The 15382-nt window shown below is 39.7% G+C and overlaps 2 protein-coding genes across 2 annotated transcripts; both read left to right on the forward strand.

The window, feature by feature from the left end:
- The first annotated feature begins 137 nt into the window (after positions 1-137).
- Cp190 (centrosome-associated zinc finger protein CP190) lies at positions 138-11394 on the forward strand. Its single transcript, XM_069055308.1, has 7 exons — positions 138-358; positions 570-1086; positions 1134-1927; positions 8316-8999; positions 9322-9801; positions 9858-10358; positions 10410-11394. The coding sequence occupies exons 2-7, from the start codon at positions 624-626 to the stop codon at positions 11193-11195; spliced, it is 3708 nt and encodes a 1235-aa protein (XP_068911409.1). The 5' UTR covers positions 138-358; positions 570-623; the 3' UTR covers positions 11196-11394.
- A 47-nt stretch (positions 11395-11441) lies between these two features.
- temp (protein prenyltransferase alpha subunit repeat-containing protein tempura) lies at positions 11442-14743 on the forward strand. The gene is made up of 2 exons (XM_069055309.1): positions 11442-11628; positions 11676-14743. The coding sequence occupies exons 1-2, from the start codon at positions 11555-11557 to the stop codon at positions 12904-12906; spliced, it is 1305 nt and encodes a 434-aa protein (XP_068911410.1). The 5' UTR covers positions 11442-11554; the 3' UTR covers positions 12907-14743.
- The last annotated feature ends 639 nt before the right edge of the window (positions 14744-15382 follow it).

A 15382-nucleotide genomic window follows, 5' to 3' on the forward strand; every position in this document is an offset into this window, starting at 1 on the left:
TAAAAATTAGAAACCAGTTCCGTTGCAGCGCCACCTTGTGGCAGCCGGCCCCAATCAAACATTGATCGCAATTTGTGTCATTTCTGGTACAGATTGCGCGAAATTGTCAAAACGTGTGTGGCCCCTGTCACGGCGACTGGTCGCGGTGCAGGTGTGAAAGTGTGATGTGACAGTGCTCGGATAAATCTTTGTGGGGGATGCGTCCGTGGTGTGCAGTTTTTCGTGGGGTACTTTCGAATTTGGCGCGTCGAGCAAACTGTCATGCACGCCACCTACGAATACAAAGAAGTAGTAGCGTACATCCAATATGTTTATGCGTCTGTAGAGATGGAGCTAATATTTTCAATATAAGGAAAAGGTCAGTAAATTTGAATTAAAAACATTAAAAAATGAACGATGCTAATTGCGTTCGATCGGGAATTCGGTCGGAAGGGTCCCGATGGGGGCAATTTGGCCCCGTCGAGGCGATGCTGTGTTGGTATTCCATCAATATCATGACTTGGAGCTTGGCTTTTATTTTGTTTTTGTGGTCCGGTGTCGGCGGCACTAACGCAGGTGTGTGGTTCTAGGCGGAGAGGAGATGGTCCCGATGTTCCTTTGTACTCAAGTAAAATAGTCATATTATGAGGTTATACACTAAGATGGGCGACAATACAAAGCAAGTCCGTGTGGACAACTGGGGAATTTTTTTCCTGCAGCGTCTTCAGATGTTCTTCAGCAAGACCGACTACTGCGACATGACGTTGCAGTTCGAGGGAAACGTCCAATTGAAAGTGCACAGATTGGTTATGAACGCCTGCACGGAGTATTTCCAGTTTTTGGAGCAAACTTGCACCCTCGAAGAAAACGTGATAATGATGCCTTCAGACTTGCAGGCAGACGTGATTGTACCAATTGTTAATTTTATGTACACTGGGATGTTGGAATTTCATTTGTCCATCTTTGACAGACTGTACAAGACGGCCCAGGTGATGAACATCACCATTTTGACCAAGCTGTTGGATGCACAGAAGCAGCCCCTGTCGCCGGCCGTCAAACCAGTCAAAAAGAAACATATCGACAGCCCCCACTTCTACAACCTACAAGGTAAGAAACTGTTGTGATTGTGGCCCTGTATGATCCGGTGATTTCAGCAAAAAAAACTGTTGCCAAAACTGGACATCACTCAGACCTGCCTGCGCCCCTCCCCGGCCGAAAGCTTCCAGTTTGGAAGCGCAAAAGCATCCCCACGCCGTCCCAGTCCCACAGCCACAGCGTGTCCCAGTTGTGCTTTCCAGAACCCAGGTGGGCCCCCGCCGTTGACCCCTTATCCCTCCCGGACAACACCCCGAAGCCGACGCGGTTCGAGTGGCCCGACGAGGACTTACCAGCTCTCAACCTGATGGACACCAGTTTCGAGGAGATTTCGTACACTAGCAAGCCGCTGCTGACGCAAGAAGAAGAGCACCGCGCTAGCACTTCCTTCGACGACCTTAAGCACATACCCAACGCCAATCGTTCGATCGTGTCGTCAAAGAAGCGCTCCAGTCCCACTTTGGACATGGAAGAGATGAAGAATTACGTGAAGGAACAGAAGATACGGTCGGGGTTGAGTCAGGACGACGAGGGTGCGGACAACGAGGTGGAGATCGTGGAGAACTCGCAGAAACGGAAAGCGCCGGATCAGAAGGTGAAGGGGGTCACGAAGAAGGTGCGCTTCGACGAACAGGAGAATAAGACGACGACGATTAGTATCGCGACCGATGCGAAGAGTGGAGGGGAGTTGAACCACGAGAAGATCGTCACGGAGATCTTGAAGAAGTATCCGCAGTTGGTCAAGAAGAATAAAAATATCAGGTTGAAGATCATGGCGAAGAATAAGACGGCGGCTTTGGAGCCGACCAAAGTTGAGAATATACAAATTCGGACACCGAGGGTGAAGGTTCAGGTGAGACTTCATTGGATTCTGTTGATAGAGTTTTTCTTCCAACAGGTTTCTTCCCAAATCTTGCACGTTTTTCCTTGTTGCAACTGTTTCCTGCATAATTCCTTTTTACAAAATTTCCGGGGTTTCGATTATTTATTTTACTACGGCTACGGCCACCGACTGTACCAAGAATTAAATTCCTAATTAAGTTGTGACGTTTCTCACGCCGCTTTGATTGAAATCGATGCTTAAAAGATAAGCGCGAGGAGAGCTCATTACAGCGCGGCTCCATGATGTTGCATCTTGATAAGAATACATATTTAATACTGAAGAATTTGTTCCTCCTGTAGGAATAATAAGTGACTTTATTCTAAACCAAAAATTGAATCAGGAACGTTACGGGAATTAGTGTAAAATAAATAAATTGGGCGAGGTCAAAAGAACCTACAAAAGAAAAATAGATGAAAACAAAATCCTTTTTTAGTGAGTCATAATAACAAAAGTAAACAAAAGGGTGTGTGAAACTCTTGTTTTTATTGTCTGTAGCTGTTGCATGTGGAGTTGAATATAACCAGGTCGTGGGAGTACAGCGGCTCAAAATAAATACATAATTCTTTTTTGGTCTCACAACACAATGAAAGTTGGTACTAAAATTTGGTTTCGGTTGAGACCTATTGCCTTTGCCAATGTCTTGTGGGTACAGTTGGTCGCAAAAAAAAACGGGAACTGTCCGAATAAAATTGACACATTTTTACAATTTTTCCATAGTGTGAAACCTTCTTACAAGAAATAGGTTAGAATTAAAGTCAAAATTCAATGACATTTTTAAAAATCACTTGATAATTGACAAATCGACTAAACCAAATTTACATTAGGAAAATTTTCATTTCCCGTTTTTTTTCTTTGCAACCAACTGTACGATCTTCTGATATACAGGGTGTAACAGAAAAAAGTGCATTTATTTTAATTGGTAATAGGACTCATCTACTACAACTTTTGTAAATAATTTTTTTTCGCAAACAAATTCTGAAGGGTTTTAAAAATTAATCTAAATTTACTAAAGATTTGCTTATTCGTCTATGGAACGATTTTAATGTAACTACATTTAATAAAGAAATAAAACAAGGAGGTAACAAAAAACAAACGAAAGTGAAACCTTTTTATTCATGAAGCGCAATTGTAACTTCTCATGACATAAAAAAAAACAGCAGTAATAAAAAAACAAACGAAAGTAAAACCATTTTATTCATCAAATTCAATACGAATGGAATAAAAACATTCAGTTTTTACGATTCCCGTTTAAAAAAGTTTTCAGATTTATAAAATTGCATTCAGCGTGAACGGCGGCACGTCAAAATAAAAGGGGACAAATGGCAATTCAATTTTGCATATTCCAAGAAACTTACTTAGAAAAGTTGTTGTAATTGATGAGCACCATTACCTGTTAAAATAAATGCACTTTTTTCTGTTATACCCTGTACGGGGGTGTATCCGAATTTGACCGACAAACTTTCAGGGCAGATTCTATTATCAAAAATAAGCATAAAACTCTTAATACATATGGGATCAAAAATGCTTAGTTTGCGAGGTAATCACTTATTATATCCCAAGTGCAAAATTTTCTATCGGAAATTTTTTTGCTAATGAACGAAAACATCCATAAATGAGGTCAGAAGACCAATTATTAGCAAATAAGAGCACGAGACGAAGTCGAGGGCTTTTATTTGATAATAAAATTATTGGTCTTCTGACCGAATAATTTATGGATGTTTGAGTTCATTAGCAAAAAAATTGCCGATATTAAAATTTTGCACGAGGGGTATACGGCTGATTATTTCCTGAATAGAATGAAACCAAACGCATTATTTCCAATTCTTTTTATTCAAAATAATTTAAAAAAAATCAGGTACCGACATTTTTTATCAGATTATTGCACATGCGCATTTTAGAGAAATTTTATCGGGTTATTTTTTGTTTTCTCGTTTTGATTGGTCAATATTTGTCACGCAATTGGTTGCTAAACACATGAAGGAAATAATCGACTAAAAATTTCTACCTGCAACAAAAGGAATCGGGTGGAATTTTTTAATGAAACGTACAAAAATAAAAAGGAGCTATGTACAATTTACAAATATTGTCAAAATTTCGACCCCCTGTTCAATGCACGCGTAACCCCATAAAATCCAAGGAATTGTTTTACGTTTTTGTTGATTATCTCGCAAACTAAGCGTTTTTGACCCCACGTGTATTAAGAGTTTTATGCTTATTTTTTATCGTAGAATCTGCCCTGAAAGTTTGTCGGTCGAATTCGGATACACCCTGTATATTTTTTAATCTTTAGTAAGCTTTTTTTAAATAATACTCCAGCTTAGAACTAGGTACAGATCGGTTCTTAGATCCTATTATACATTTGCACCTGAAGAAATACTCTGGAAACTGTTGAAACATTATGGAATTTGTTAAAATTTTAAAAATCATGTTTTTTGTTCGATACTGTCAGAATTTGAGAATTTTCTCTTATGTGAACGGATTTTGATAAATATCACAACTTGTCAAAACGAAACGTCAAGCTAATTTTAAAGGTTTTAAGCGATTTGGAGCCTTTAAGGGGCTCGTCGAACAAAAAAACGTTGTATTCAACTCGTTCGAGTGTAAACGAGCGTTTTAAAGGCCCACAAGTGCCAAAAAAGGCCCAATTTACACACAAACTCGTCAAATAAACTACTATTTTGTTGTTTAATTCGCTTTCGTATTGAAAACCATTGCTGGAACGTTATAGATGTGGATTGGGGACATGTCGTTAAGTTGGCACTACCAGGAAAAGTAACTAGGCGCGCTTATAAGGTATATAATACAGAGTGAGTCGGAAGGAACGGCCGAAACTCCATGAGTGTATTACACATGAAAATAATGTTAAAAAAAACTCATATGTTCTTATCCGATTTTCATTTGTTTTTAAGTTACAGCGTAATAACAAATAAAATTGCAAACATTAATATTGTCTTAATTGCCGATTCCACATCAGTGAGACATCTGGTGTGAATTGTATGCAAAATTTTAAGACACACTCAAGCGTTTGGCTATTCAAATGATTTGTGTTTTTAAAACAAAATGACGGTTTAATTGAAATTTATTATTTAAATAAGACCGATAAAACAAATTGTTGTGTTTTTGGCTGTAACAGGTGGCGGAAAAACGAACCAGAAGCATGTTTCTATTTATTTTCGCGTGGTGGCGTAAAAGCAAATAGATATTTTTGTATTATAGGCGTGAAGGAGGCGATTTTGGCCCGCGGCGGAATTATAACCACGAGGCCCGAAGGACCGAGGGATTATAAGATGCCAAAGGGCCAAAATGGCCGTTCACGCCCGAAATCCAAACATTATTTTTTCTAAAATCATAAATCATGTACATAAATCCACCTTAAAGCTTTGAAAAAATAAATGACATGATTCGTTCTCAAAAATCAAGAGTTGGTTGCCAATGTGATGCAACAAATAAAATAGCTATTAAAATTAATTGTTGTTCTTTTAGGCCTTAGGGCGCAAAAGGCATTATTTACGCCCACAAATTACTGTATAAATGACTTCATTTTGATACGATTTTACAAAAAATATGTTTTCGTCGAAAATGTTTTCGGTTCTAAAGACCGGGTAGAGAGAAGGAAACATGGGGAAGTGCTTTATTAATGGGAAAATCTTCTAATTATACATATGACGGTCTGTGGAAAACACATTAAAAAAGTAGACTACATTTGTAAGTTAAATATGTAGTATTTCAAGATTATATTTTGAAATGATTTATATTGGGTGACTACTCAAGGCACTTGTTTGTAGACATAATTCAAAAATTTCGTACCTTGTTTCCACCACTTTAGTAAAACCACATAAAATTAACAACTTCGCACACAACACGTCCGCTTTCTGTTGTAGCCTCTAATAAACTAAAGTTTTGTGTAACCTAAAAAAGCCATCACAAAACCCCCAAAATCACGTAACACCAACAACTTACTTGAAAAAACAACGCGCAGACATAAGCCGGATCGAGCGGGAGTATGACTTGGCAACAGTGGCTCAGTGGCGCACCCAACCGGTAGCTGAAATCGCCAATAAGCGCGTTCTTTTATTAAATAAAAAACTCAAACATTTTCTGCTTCGTCTATGAAGGGCGTTCGTTGCTCTCCTATTTGCTTCATGCTTTTCTTGACTGCAACGTCGAATTAGTGCTTCCCGAGTGTTCACTTCTACTTTGTACTATTGTCAGCATAAAAAGTGGGTCAAATTTCTGTCAGTTTTGAAAAATTCGATGTAGTTCAAGCTTTATTGTCATCTTCGATTATTATTATTGGGTACGAAATTGCCGGAAATTTTCAATCTCGGATACGAGTATGTGTTTGTTAAGAAACAAATACGAGTGGCTGAGGAGAAAAAGAACGATCATTTCTCATATAAGTGCAATGTTTCGATCGTAGTCGTTTTTTTTTTTTTTTTTTAAATTTTACATAATTTTATGTTGTCATGGGTGTCGAAATATGTGACCCTGAAGGAAAACAGGTGGTTCAAAAAGGTTGTTTACAAAAAAGTTATGGTAATTTGAATTTTTTGAGTTTCTTTTTAAAAGTTTCTTTTTTTATAAAACGTTAAAATAACAATATACTTTTATTGATTGATAAAAAAAGCATAAATTTCGAAAATTTATCATATTTTAATTTTTGCGCAAACTACACGACGACGATCCAAAATAAATCTTTTCTATGAACTAAGCTTCTAAATTTTGACCTCGATTGTGGAGTCTCTTGAGACCCATTTCTTCAAAAATAAAAGATATTGATTTTTGAAAATATTTTTCAGCACTCCGTGACACATCCGGATGACGCACCTTTAACGAAACGCGGTACTTTTGGGACACCTGTGTATGCTGTACCCCTGAACATTTCTGAAAATCCTTTATCGAATTTATTGTGATCTTCGTAACATTTTGAGCTCTTGGTCAGCGTCGTAAGCTGTAAGCTGCAGCGCGTGGATAACCATTGCTTTTGTTTTGAAGATTACAACAAATTTGACGAAGAAGGATTTCCCTAGTGTATCTTCCAAATTTGATTTTGTTTATAAATTTTAAAAAATTACACATTATGGACATTTTGTGAAAATAAAAAATTTCATAGTAAATTTTAAACGTTTCTAGACTCCAGCCGTTTAGTGAGGATACATTCGGTGGGGATGCGCAACAACGCTATTTTGTTCGATCAGTCCATTATTAGGAAATAAGGGTGGTTGGAGTTTGCCAGCAAAATATCGGTAGATGTCACCACCTCGCGCATTATAGGAAACTGTAATAGTATTACAGAAATTACAGAAGGAAAAATTTATTCGAATTTTCAAAATTTAAATGTCTAGCTGTTTCTAGCGAACACAAATTGATTTTGCATTGATTGTGATTGAAGTTCTTAGTGTATTTGTTATTTTGACAGTCAATGACTGATTAACGGTTGATATTTATTCGAGTTTCGAACGCTTCCTATGTCTAGCTCTTTCTCGCGAACACAAATTAATATCACAAAATGATTTGCACCGATTATGATTGAAGTTCTTATTGTAGTTACGTTATTTTAGCAATCAATGACGAATTGACGATCGACATTTATTCTAGTTGAGAACCTTTCGTAGGTATTACAGTTTGCATTCATTCGCGATCCAAGTGCCTCTGGTGGCCATTTCACATCGAATGGCACGACTTGTTATTATCGGCGCAGACGACGATTATTTATATCACCCGTTTTTAAATCAACAGCAACGAATACAATACTTAATTGTGCATCAAACTTAGTATAAATTGCTTAACTACATGTTTTTATATAAACCACTTCTGTGGGACGCACTGGTTTTTCTACGGCACTGGAATATTTGGACCGCGCAGGTTTCCCCCACCTAATGTATCCTCACTAAACGGCTGGAGTCTACATACAAAATCATTTCACAATTTTGGGACATTAAAAAAAGAAAAACCGGAAACTAATAGTTATAATTTTTTTTCTAAACAATTCTATCGAATCATATATTTTAATACCCCTTTATAACATAAATCTTAAAAAAAAAAAATTCAAAAAATCTTTTAAGTATTTTGTTCCGTTTTTCGTTTTTATCAATTTTAATTCATAAAATCTTTCTAAAAATAGTGGAGATATCGAAAAAATGTAGGAAATTGTTTCAGTGATCGTCATAGCATTTTGTGTTATTTACACCCCCGAAACATGTAACAGAAGTGCTCCTTTCGATTTTCCAATTTAAACACTCTTCATATACCAATCATACTTGATTTCTCGTCAGGAGGGATTATTTTTCTAAAGAAATGCGTTTCGGTATTTCACACAACCAGAAACGTTGACTGGACGTTTTGCATTGCTTCGCAGGTGGCCGAAGTGTCGAAACCCGAACCGTCAAAAGCAGCCCTCAAATCCAAGGACGTCGACTCCAAGACTGATAACAAAGCGCCGTGGACGTGCGACCGTTGCAGCACCGAAGACGAATCGGTCGAGTTCGTCCTCTACTACTTATACAGAAAACACATGACGGACGTCCACAACGAAAAATTCGACCCGAAACTGTGCAAATACTGCGGCCACAGATGCAACAAGCACAATCTCCTCATGTACCACTTGTATACGAAACACGGAATGAAACCGCCCCCGGATTACAACTTCCCCAAGTGCGACCAGTGCCCCTTCATCGCCCTCTCCTCCACAATACTCGGCAAGCACAAATTACGCCACGGAAAAAACGAAATTCAATGCAGCGAATGCAAGTTGGCGTTCACGTCGCAGGCGACGCTCACCAGTCACGTGCAAATCACCGGACACACCGGCAAATCCACCAAAAATAATTACGACTGTCAGTATTGCACGAAGAGGTACCAGTCGGGGGTTAACTTGTTCTCGCACGTTCGGCTCCAGCACAGAAATGAAGCCATGAGGGACGGGATCGTCAGCATTGACGAGGCGGACGATGCGGAGGACTACGACGAAGAGGAGACTGTCAAGGACGAATATATACTCCCGGAGATTATCACGGATCCGGAACCACCGCCATCCAAGAAGGTAGATAGTGGCAGGTTTTACTGACTACTAAAGACGGAAAGGAAAATGTCTTGGGTTGTTTTTCTTTTTTTTTTATGAAATATAGTACTTCCACTAAACATCCTGTACATTTTTTTGGCAGAATTTCTTTATGTTAAAAACGTGGAAGTGAAAAAATGTTATTTAGAAATCGTAGACTGATTATTTTAATTGGCATGATAAACTCCATTTTATTTTCTGTTTTTTGACGTTTGTATTCTAGGGACAAAACCTAACGTCGACAAAATCCCCAGCCGCACTCATCACTTGCAACTGTGGTTCCTTCACGAATGACTGTTTCTAGGTGAACATCTTGTCCAACGTGAAGGTCCAAGACCGTCAAGAGCACCACATCCGTCACCAGGAGTTAGCCCTGGAGCCGAGTTCCGAAGCTGAAGCCCTCAACAACGTGGCAACGGGCATAGCCACCAGTTTAGGCCTAGTCGACATCGTCGTCCTGAACGACAACCAACAACTCTTCTTGCAACCCAACCAACAGAACTTCTCCAACGACCAAAGCGAACAACCGGAGTTCATCCTGCCGGAGTTGACGGGACGCGAGAGTTACACTCAAAATCAAAACGAAGTGATCACCACCGAGGGTGTGATAACACAGTCGATGTTGTCGTCGGGAGATATCGCCTCTACGGATGAGTTGGTGATGGTCTTGACGGACCACGATTATGGTGACAATCAGGAAGAAGTACACAACGACAATTCGAATATTGTCGTTTTGTACAGTCATCCGGTGGATGGTCAACAGGATCAGTACATCACGTCACAGGTAATTGTCAAGGTTTTTTTGGAAGGGAGTTGTGTTGAGGTGTTTGGATTTTCTAGGGTAATATCATGGTCAACTCACAAACTGGCATGATCGAGATAAGAAACGGTGCCACAATAACGTCGACGGCCAATCAGGTGGTGATGAATCCTCAAGAGAGCCACATCGAGTCCATCGAGATGATTCAGAGAGAGATAGAAAGTCACGGAGAGCTGAAGCAAGAATCTTTGTACGACGAAGACACTAAACCTGCTCTCGATGTGACAGAGAAGGAGCAAAGTCAGACTGAGTTGAAGGAGGCGGAGCCGGAAGTGACTTCGGAAAGTCAATCTCAGAATGACTTGTTGATCGATAGTTTGACTCAAGGTGAGCAACTCGAATTTACGACTCCACTAGAACCGGTGGAAGTGCCACCGACTGTTCAGACTCCAGTGGAGGAAACTCCGACGGAAAATCAAGAACAAGAAAGCAAAGAAGCAAACGACGAAAAGGAAATTATTGACATTACATCGGAAGAAACGAATGACAAGAATGAAGAGATCGCGGCGGAGAGAGAGGAGGTGGGTTTGGTTGGAGTAAGTGGGGATTGATTTTGATTTGTTGCTTTTCAGGGAGGTCCGCCAGTAGAAAAAGAAGAACCGAGTGAAGAGAACAGAGAGGGAGTTGAGGTTAGTACGGTTGAAGAAAAGGAACCGGTTCCTGTGGACACTGGTGGTCAAGAAGTCGGTGAGGTTCGTCAAGAAGATGTGGAGGTCTGTCGCGAAGACGGTGAGGTCCGGCAAGAAGACGGTGCGGTCCGGCAAGACGACGGTGTGGTTGTCCGTCAAGACGGTGAGTCTGTGTTTCAAGAAGATGGCAGCGAATCTGTGCATCAAGAAGTTGGCGAAGAAGCCAGCGAGTCTGTCAACGAAGAAGCCGGTGAGTCAACTCTTCTCGAAGAAAACGAGTCAGCGCCCCCTGTCGAAGAAGTGAAGAAGGAAGAGAAAGTAGAGACTCCGCCGTCGCCACAAGCGCCCGTCGAAGAGACAGAAAAGGAGCCGTTGTCCGGGGACGACAGTTCCAAAACGGATCTCATGGAGATAAGCGAAGATCGAACGAAAGAGTGTCTCGAGGAGGAAAAGAATCAGGAGGAAACGAACGCCGAACAGGAATCATCGCAGAGTGATACTTCAACTAGTCAGTTTAACGACGAGAATTCTCAGTCTTCTCAAGAGTCGCAAAACAAACCGCAAGAAACGGTGTCGACGAAGATATCGATACTGGACGACTGGGAGGACACAGATTCGCAACAATCTGATCAGAAGGAGAAGGCGAAAGCCGCGGGAGAAGCGGTCCACAAGTTGATGGACGATTGGGAGGAGGAAGAAGAAGACGAATGTAGGAAAGAAGGTGATTGATAAATTGTGAAGGACGGGGCACGCGGGCCCCCTGTAATTACAATTTTGGAGGTTTTGTATATATACATAAGCAAGTTATTTTATTATTACGAAGATGTAGGACAATTTTATGTTGTAGAACTGTCTATGCGTTTATGTATTGCTTTTAATTTACTATAAATTTATAGTTTATTTACAATATATGAACAATTATTTGCGATTATTTAATTAAATGGTTGACCTAACCTAGAAATTGTCTAAACCGCGGGTCGTTTGTATTCGTGGAATCAACGTAGTTTGACAGTTTGGATGTGGTGGACGTCGAAGGAATGGATTTCGCGTTTGTCGATTTATTTCGGACCGATCCTTGAGAACTGAAGATGGAGGACGACAACTCAATGTCCGAGCGAATACTGCGTTCGATGGAGACAATTTTGAATAACGACCCCGAACTGTGAGTCCCCCGTACTCTAACCTCACTTTTTGCACGGTTCGTTCCAGGAAGGAATTCGCGATCGTCCCGACCGAGACGAACACGAAAAACAAGTCTCCAGTCCTGTACGAGGAGCACAGCATGGGACTGGAGTCATGGTGCGTCAAGCACATCTACCGTTACGCTTACTTAGAATTATTCGAGGTCCGCCAACTGCTGGCCAAGAAAAAGTTGTCCTACTGCAAGGAGCGCAACCTGAACCACCTCCTGATCGGCGTTCTGCTCGTCAACCCCGACGTCTCCACCTTTTGGAACATGAAGCGCGAGCTGGTGGAAAACGACGTGTTGAGCGTGAGCGACGAGCTGCGCTTCACCAAAGTGGTTCTTTCGTACAAGAGCAAGTCGAACGAAGCGTTCGCCTTCAGGCGCTGGCTGCTGACCCGCGTGTTGGCGAAGCTGCAAGAGGGCGACGTGCAAACCCCGCGAAATCTGCTCGAAAACGAGCTGGTCGTGTGCGAAATGGCAGCGGCGAAAAACTCGAATAACTATCACGCCTGGACGCACAGGATCTGGTGCGTCGAGACGTTAGCCAACAGGGTTGCTAGTTTCAACGATGTGATACTCGCCGAGCTTGAATTTAGTCAGAGGTGGTTGTCTGAACACGTTTCAGAGCACACCGGCTACCATTACAGACAATACTTGTTTGATACGGTGCGAACGAGTAAAAATATTTCTAGTGTATACGAGTTTTACTACAATTACGTGATCAAGACTTTGAGATTGGTCAGCGAGAATGATCCCAGGGACGTGTTGACGTTTCTGCTGGGCAAGAAAAAATCACACGGGAAGCCTTTAGAAGAGACGATCAATCTGATCAATTTCTTCTGTTTGTTGTTTTTTGATCTGTACAGCACTGTGGAGCTGCTGAACTCGGTGTACCCCAATCACGAGTCGATCTGGTACCACCGGCGGTACTTGTTGTATCATTTGTTAAATACTGCGCATGAGTACCACGGATTGGCTGTCCAACAAGACTACAAACCGGGGGATTCGTGTCTTCAGGGTGCAAACATAGTTAACTTGGACAACTCGGGACTCAGTGACGGCGAAAAACAACCCAAGTTGTTCAAAAGTCAGCGCAACAAAGTCGAATCGTCTCTGCTCTATCGCACTCTAGTGAAGAGCGAAGCCGATTTCATCAAGAAAAATTCCAATCAGTCCACCATGTTCTACCAGCACGAATTGGCGAAGAGGTACGAGAAGTGGCTGAAGCTTGTCATTTGCGTAGAAGACGTGTGATGAGCGTAGCGAACGGTCGATCTTTCATTTCAAATAGTTATGTCGTTGAATGAGGTAATATGCACATTTTTTTATGGAGACGTCCAATGCACCGCCGTTTGGGTGTACGGTCTTCTTCGGGGGTCGTTTTTGTAGGAACACCAGTACATTTTGTGCCAAATCACAACAAAAGGGGAATAAAAAGAACAAAGTGTATAATTATTACAAATAAAATATCACAATGATTAGAATGTTTAGAATGAGCTGAAGTGTTTTGTTTTGAAGGCAAACAGAAATTTCGTATTTTATTTTAGAAAATGCGACACCCAGAAACAGCATATTTTGATACAATAATTCAAGCCAGGCACAACACCGTAACACAGTGGCCACATTTTGTCCCACACGGTGAGCGTTTGCCCTATAGGAAAGACCTGCTTCTCGCATTCCGATAACGCGGCCTCTTTTAAATTGAGTTACGTCGACGTACCGGAGGCATTGTTTAGTTATTGAGGATAACTGATCGTCAAGAATAAAAAGAAATCCATGTTTGGAAAAGGATAATCTAAAAGATACGGGTATTTTCTTTAGGTATTTCTTTGAAATTATCATCACTTTATCGTTAGTTAACACCTAATTATTGTAACAAATTTCATCAAAATATATTCACTATTTTTGGGTGTTACATTTTCTATAATAAGTACCGGGTGATCAAGAAGGACTGTTTAAGTTGGCAATACAATTAAGAACATTTTTTTATTCGGCTATTTACAACACTGCAACCCGATATGTTTTGTGGGTTTATTTGACAGATCTGACGTAACATTAATAACGACAAAATGGTAGGTTATGAGAGTAAAAATTAACGATAAAAAGAAATCAAAGTTGGAATTCGGAATAATAGTTTAAGAATTAACTAAAAGAAATTCTCGAAGTGCTCCCCATTTTGCTCTAAACATAAATTAACTCTTCTCTCGAACGATTCACCAGCATGTTTAATTTCATTTGAAATGTCAAATTTGATTTGTCATTGATGCGGCTGTCAGTGTGAAGCCGTCAACATCCGGAAGTTACTCCATTTGTAGCATTTAAAAATAAAATTCAGCATTACCAACTTAAACAGTCCTTCTTGATCACCCCGTAGTATATAATATGTTCGTTTTAAAAGTGGGGTGTGTGACAAGTTGATACACTTGAACCTTTTTACCGATGGAAATCACAGATTATTGTTCACTCAACAATAATAGTATAAAATATTTTTCTAATTAATAACAAAGATATATAAAATATTGTTAGTTGACCATTTATTTACACATTTTTTTGCTTGTGCGAAAAATGAACGTTTCTTTACGAGGGTAGTAAAATGCACTTACGATACCACATGAATGAATCCCTGCGTGAATTTGTAGTTTCCAAATCATCCCCATTTTTAAAGCGAACAGGTTATACTCTGTACACGATTTCAACTGCACTAAAAACCAGTTGATTCATGCTAAGAAAAGATTATTTAATTTTTATCCAACTAATTCGAAATTGTGGTGTGCAGTTTTTTTATGGAAATTATTGAAAGGTCCGTTGCACTTTTTGCAGTTACGGTGTTAACTTTATGGATTACATCGTCAGATACACCAAAAACTTTCGTGCCAAAGCTGAACACGATGACATTGTAAAATAGTGATCGCATGTATAGTATGTTTGTTTTAAACATGGGGATGTGTGGAAACATACCTGTCTGATAGAACTTGGTGAATTTGAAGTTTATGTTTGTTGAGATTAATAAAAGATTTACAATCACCTTTTAGGAAATAATAATTTGCTATTGTTTACTTAATCATTTTTTAAATAAATAATTCCCAATTTATATACTTACTGTGTTTTTTCCTGCCAAAACGCTTCCTTTCTGAAGGTTGTCAAAAATTTTGACGTAACACAAAAGTGATGGCTAGTTTTTATTGCCGGCCATTGTACTGTCGCGAGCAATAAATTTTGGTCGTCAATGTCACAAATTAAAAAAATGTCCCTGCCTGATTATGGCCATGTCAACAAAGTGCCAAAAAAATTAGGAAAAAATGACAATTAATGCCATTTAACATGATGATAGGTTATGATGTTTATGACCGTTTTACAATGGAGCATTTTCCATTGCGTCAAAGAGTGACATTGACGACCAAAATTTATTGTTCGCGACTGTACTTCATTAATATGTCGTTTTAGAGTAATAGGAAAATAATCGCGATTAATTCTACGCCACTGGTCTATTTCTACGGACCATTAAATTAGTTGTTTTTATTTCAACTAGTAGTAAATTAAAATGGTTGGTCAGAACAAGCGTAAATAGGTGAAATATCTATTAAATTTTAGCTTAAGCCTTATTAATGTGGATCAAAGTCTAAATAAATCAATAAAATTGGAAGTTTTAATATGTGGAACAATGAAAAAACTTACCGAGGCTCACTAAAACCTCAGACCAAGACAAACATTTCAAAAAGTGATTATTATA

Source organism: Tenebrio molitor, chromosome 8 (genome assembly GCF_963966145.1).
Source record: "Tenebrio molitor chromosome 8, icTenMoli1.1, whole genome shotgun sequence".
In the NCBI taxonomy this organism is placed as follows: domain Eukaryota; kingdom Metazoa; phylum Arthropoda; class Insecta; order Coleoptera; family Tenebrionidae; genus Tenebrio; species Tenebrio molitor.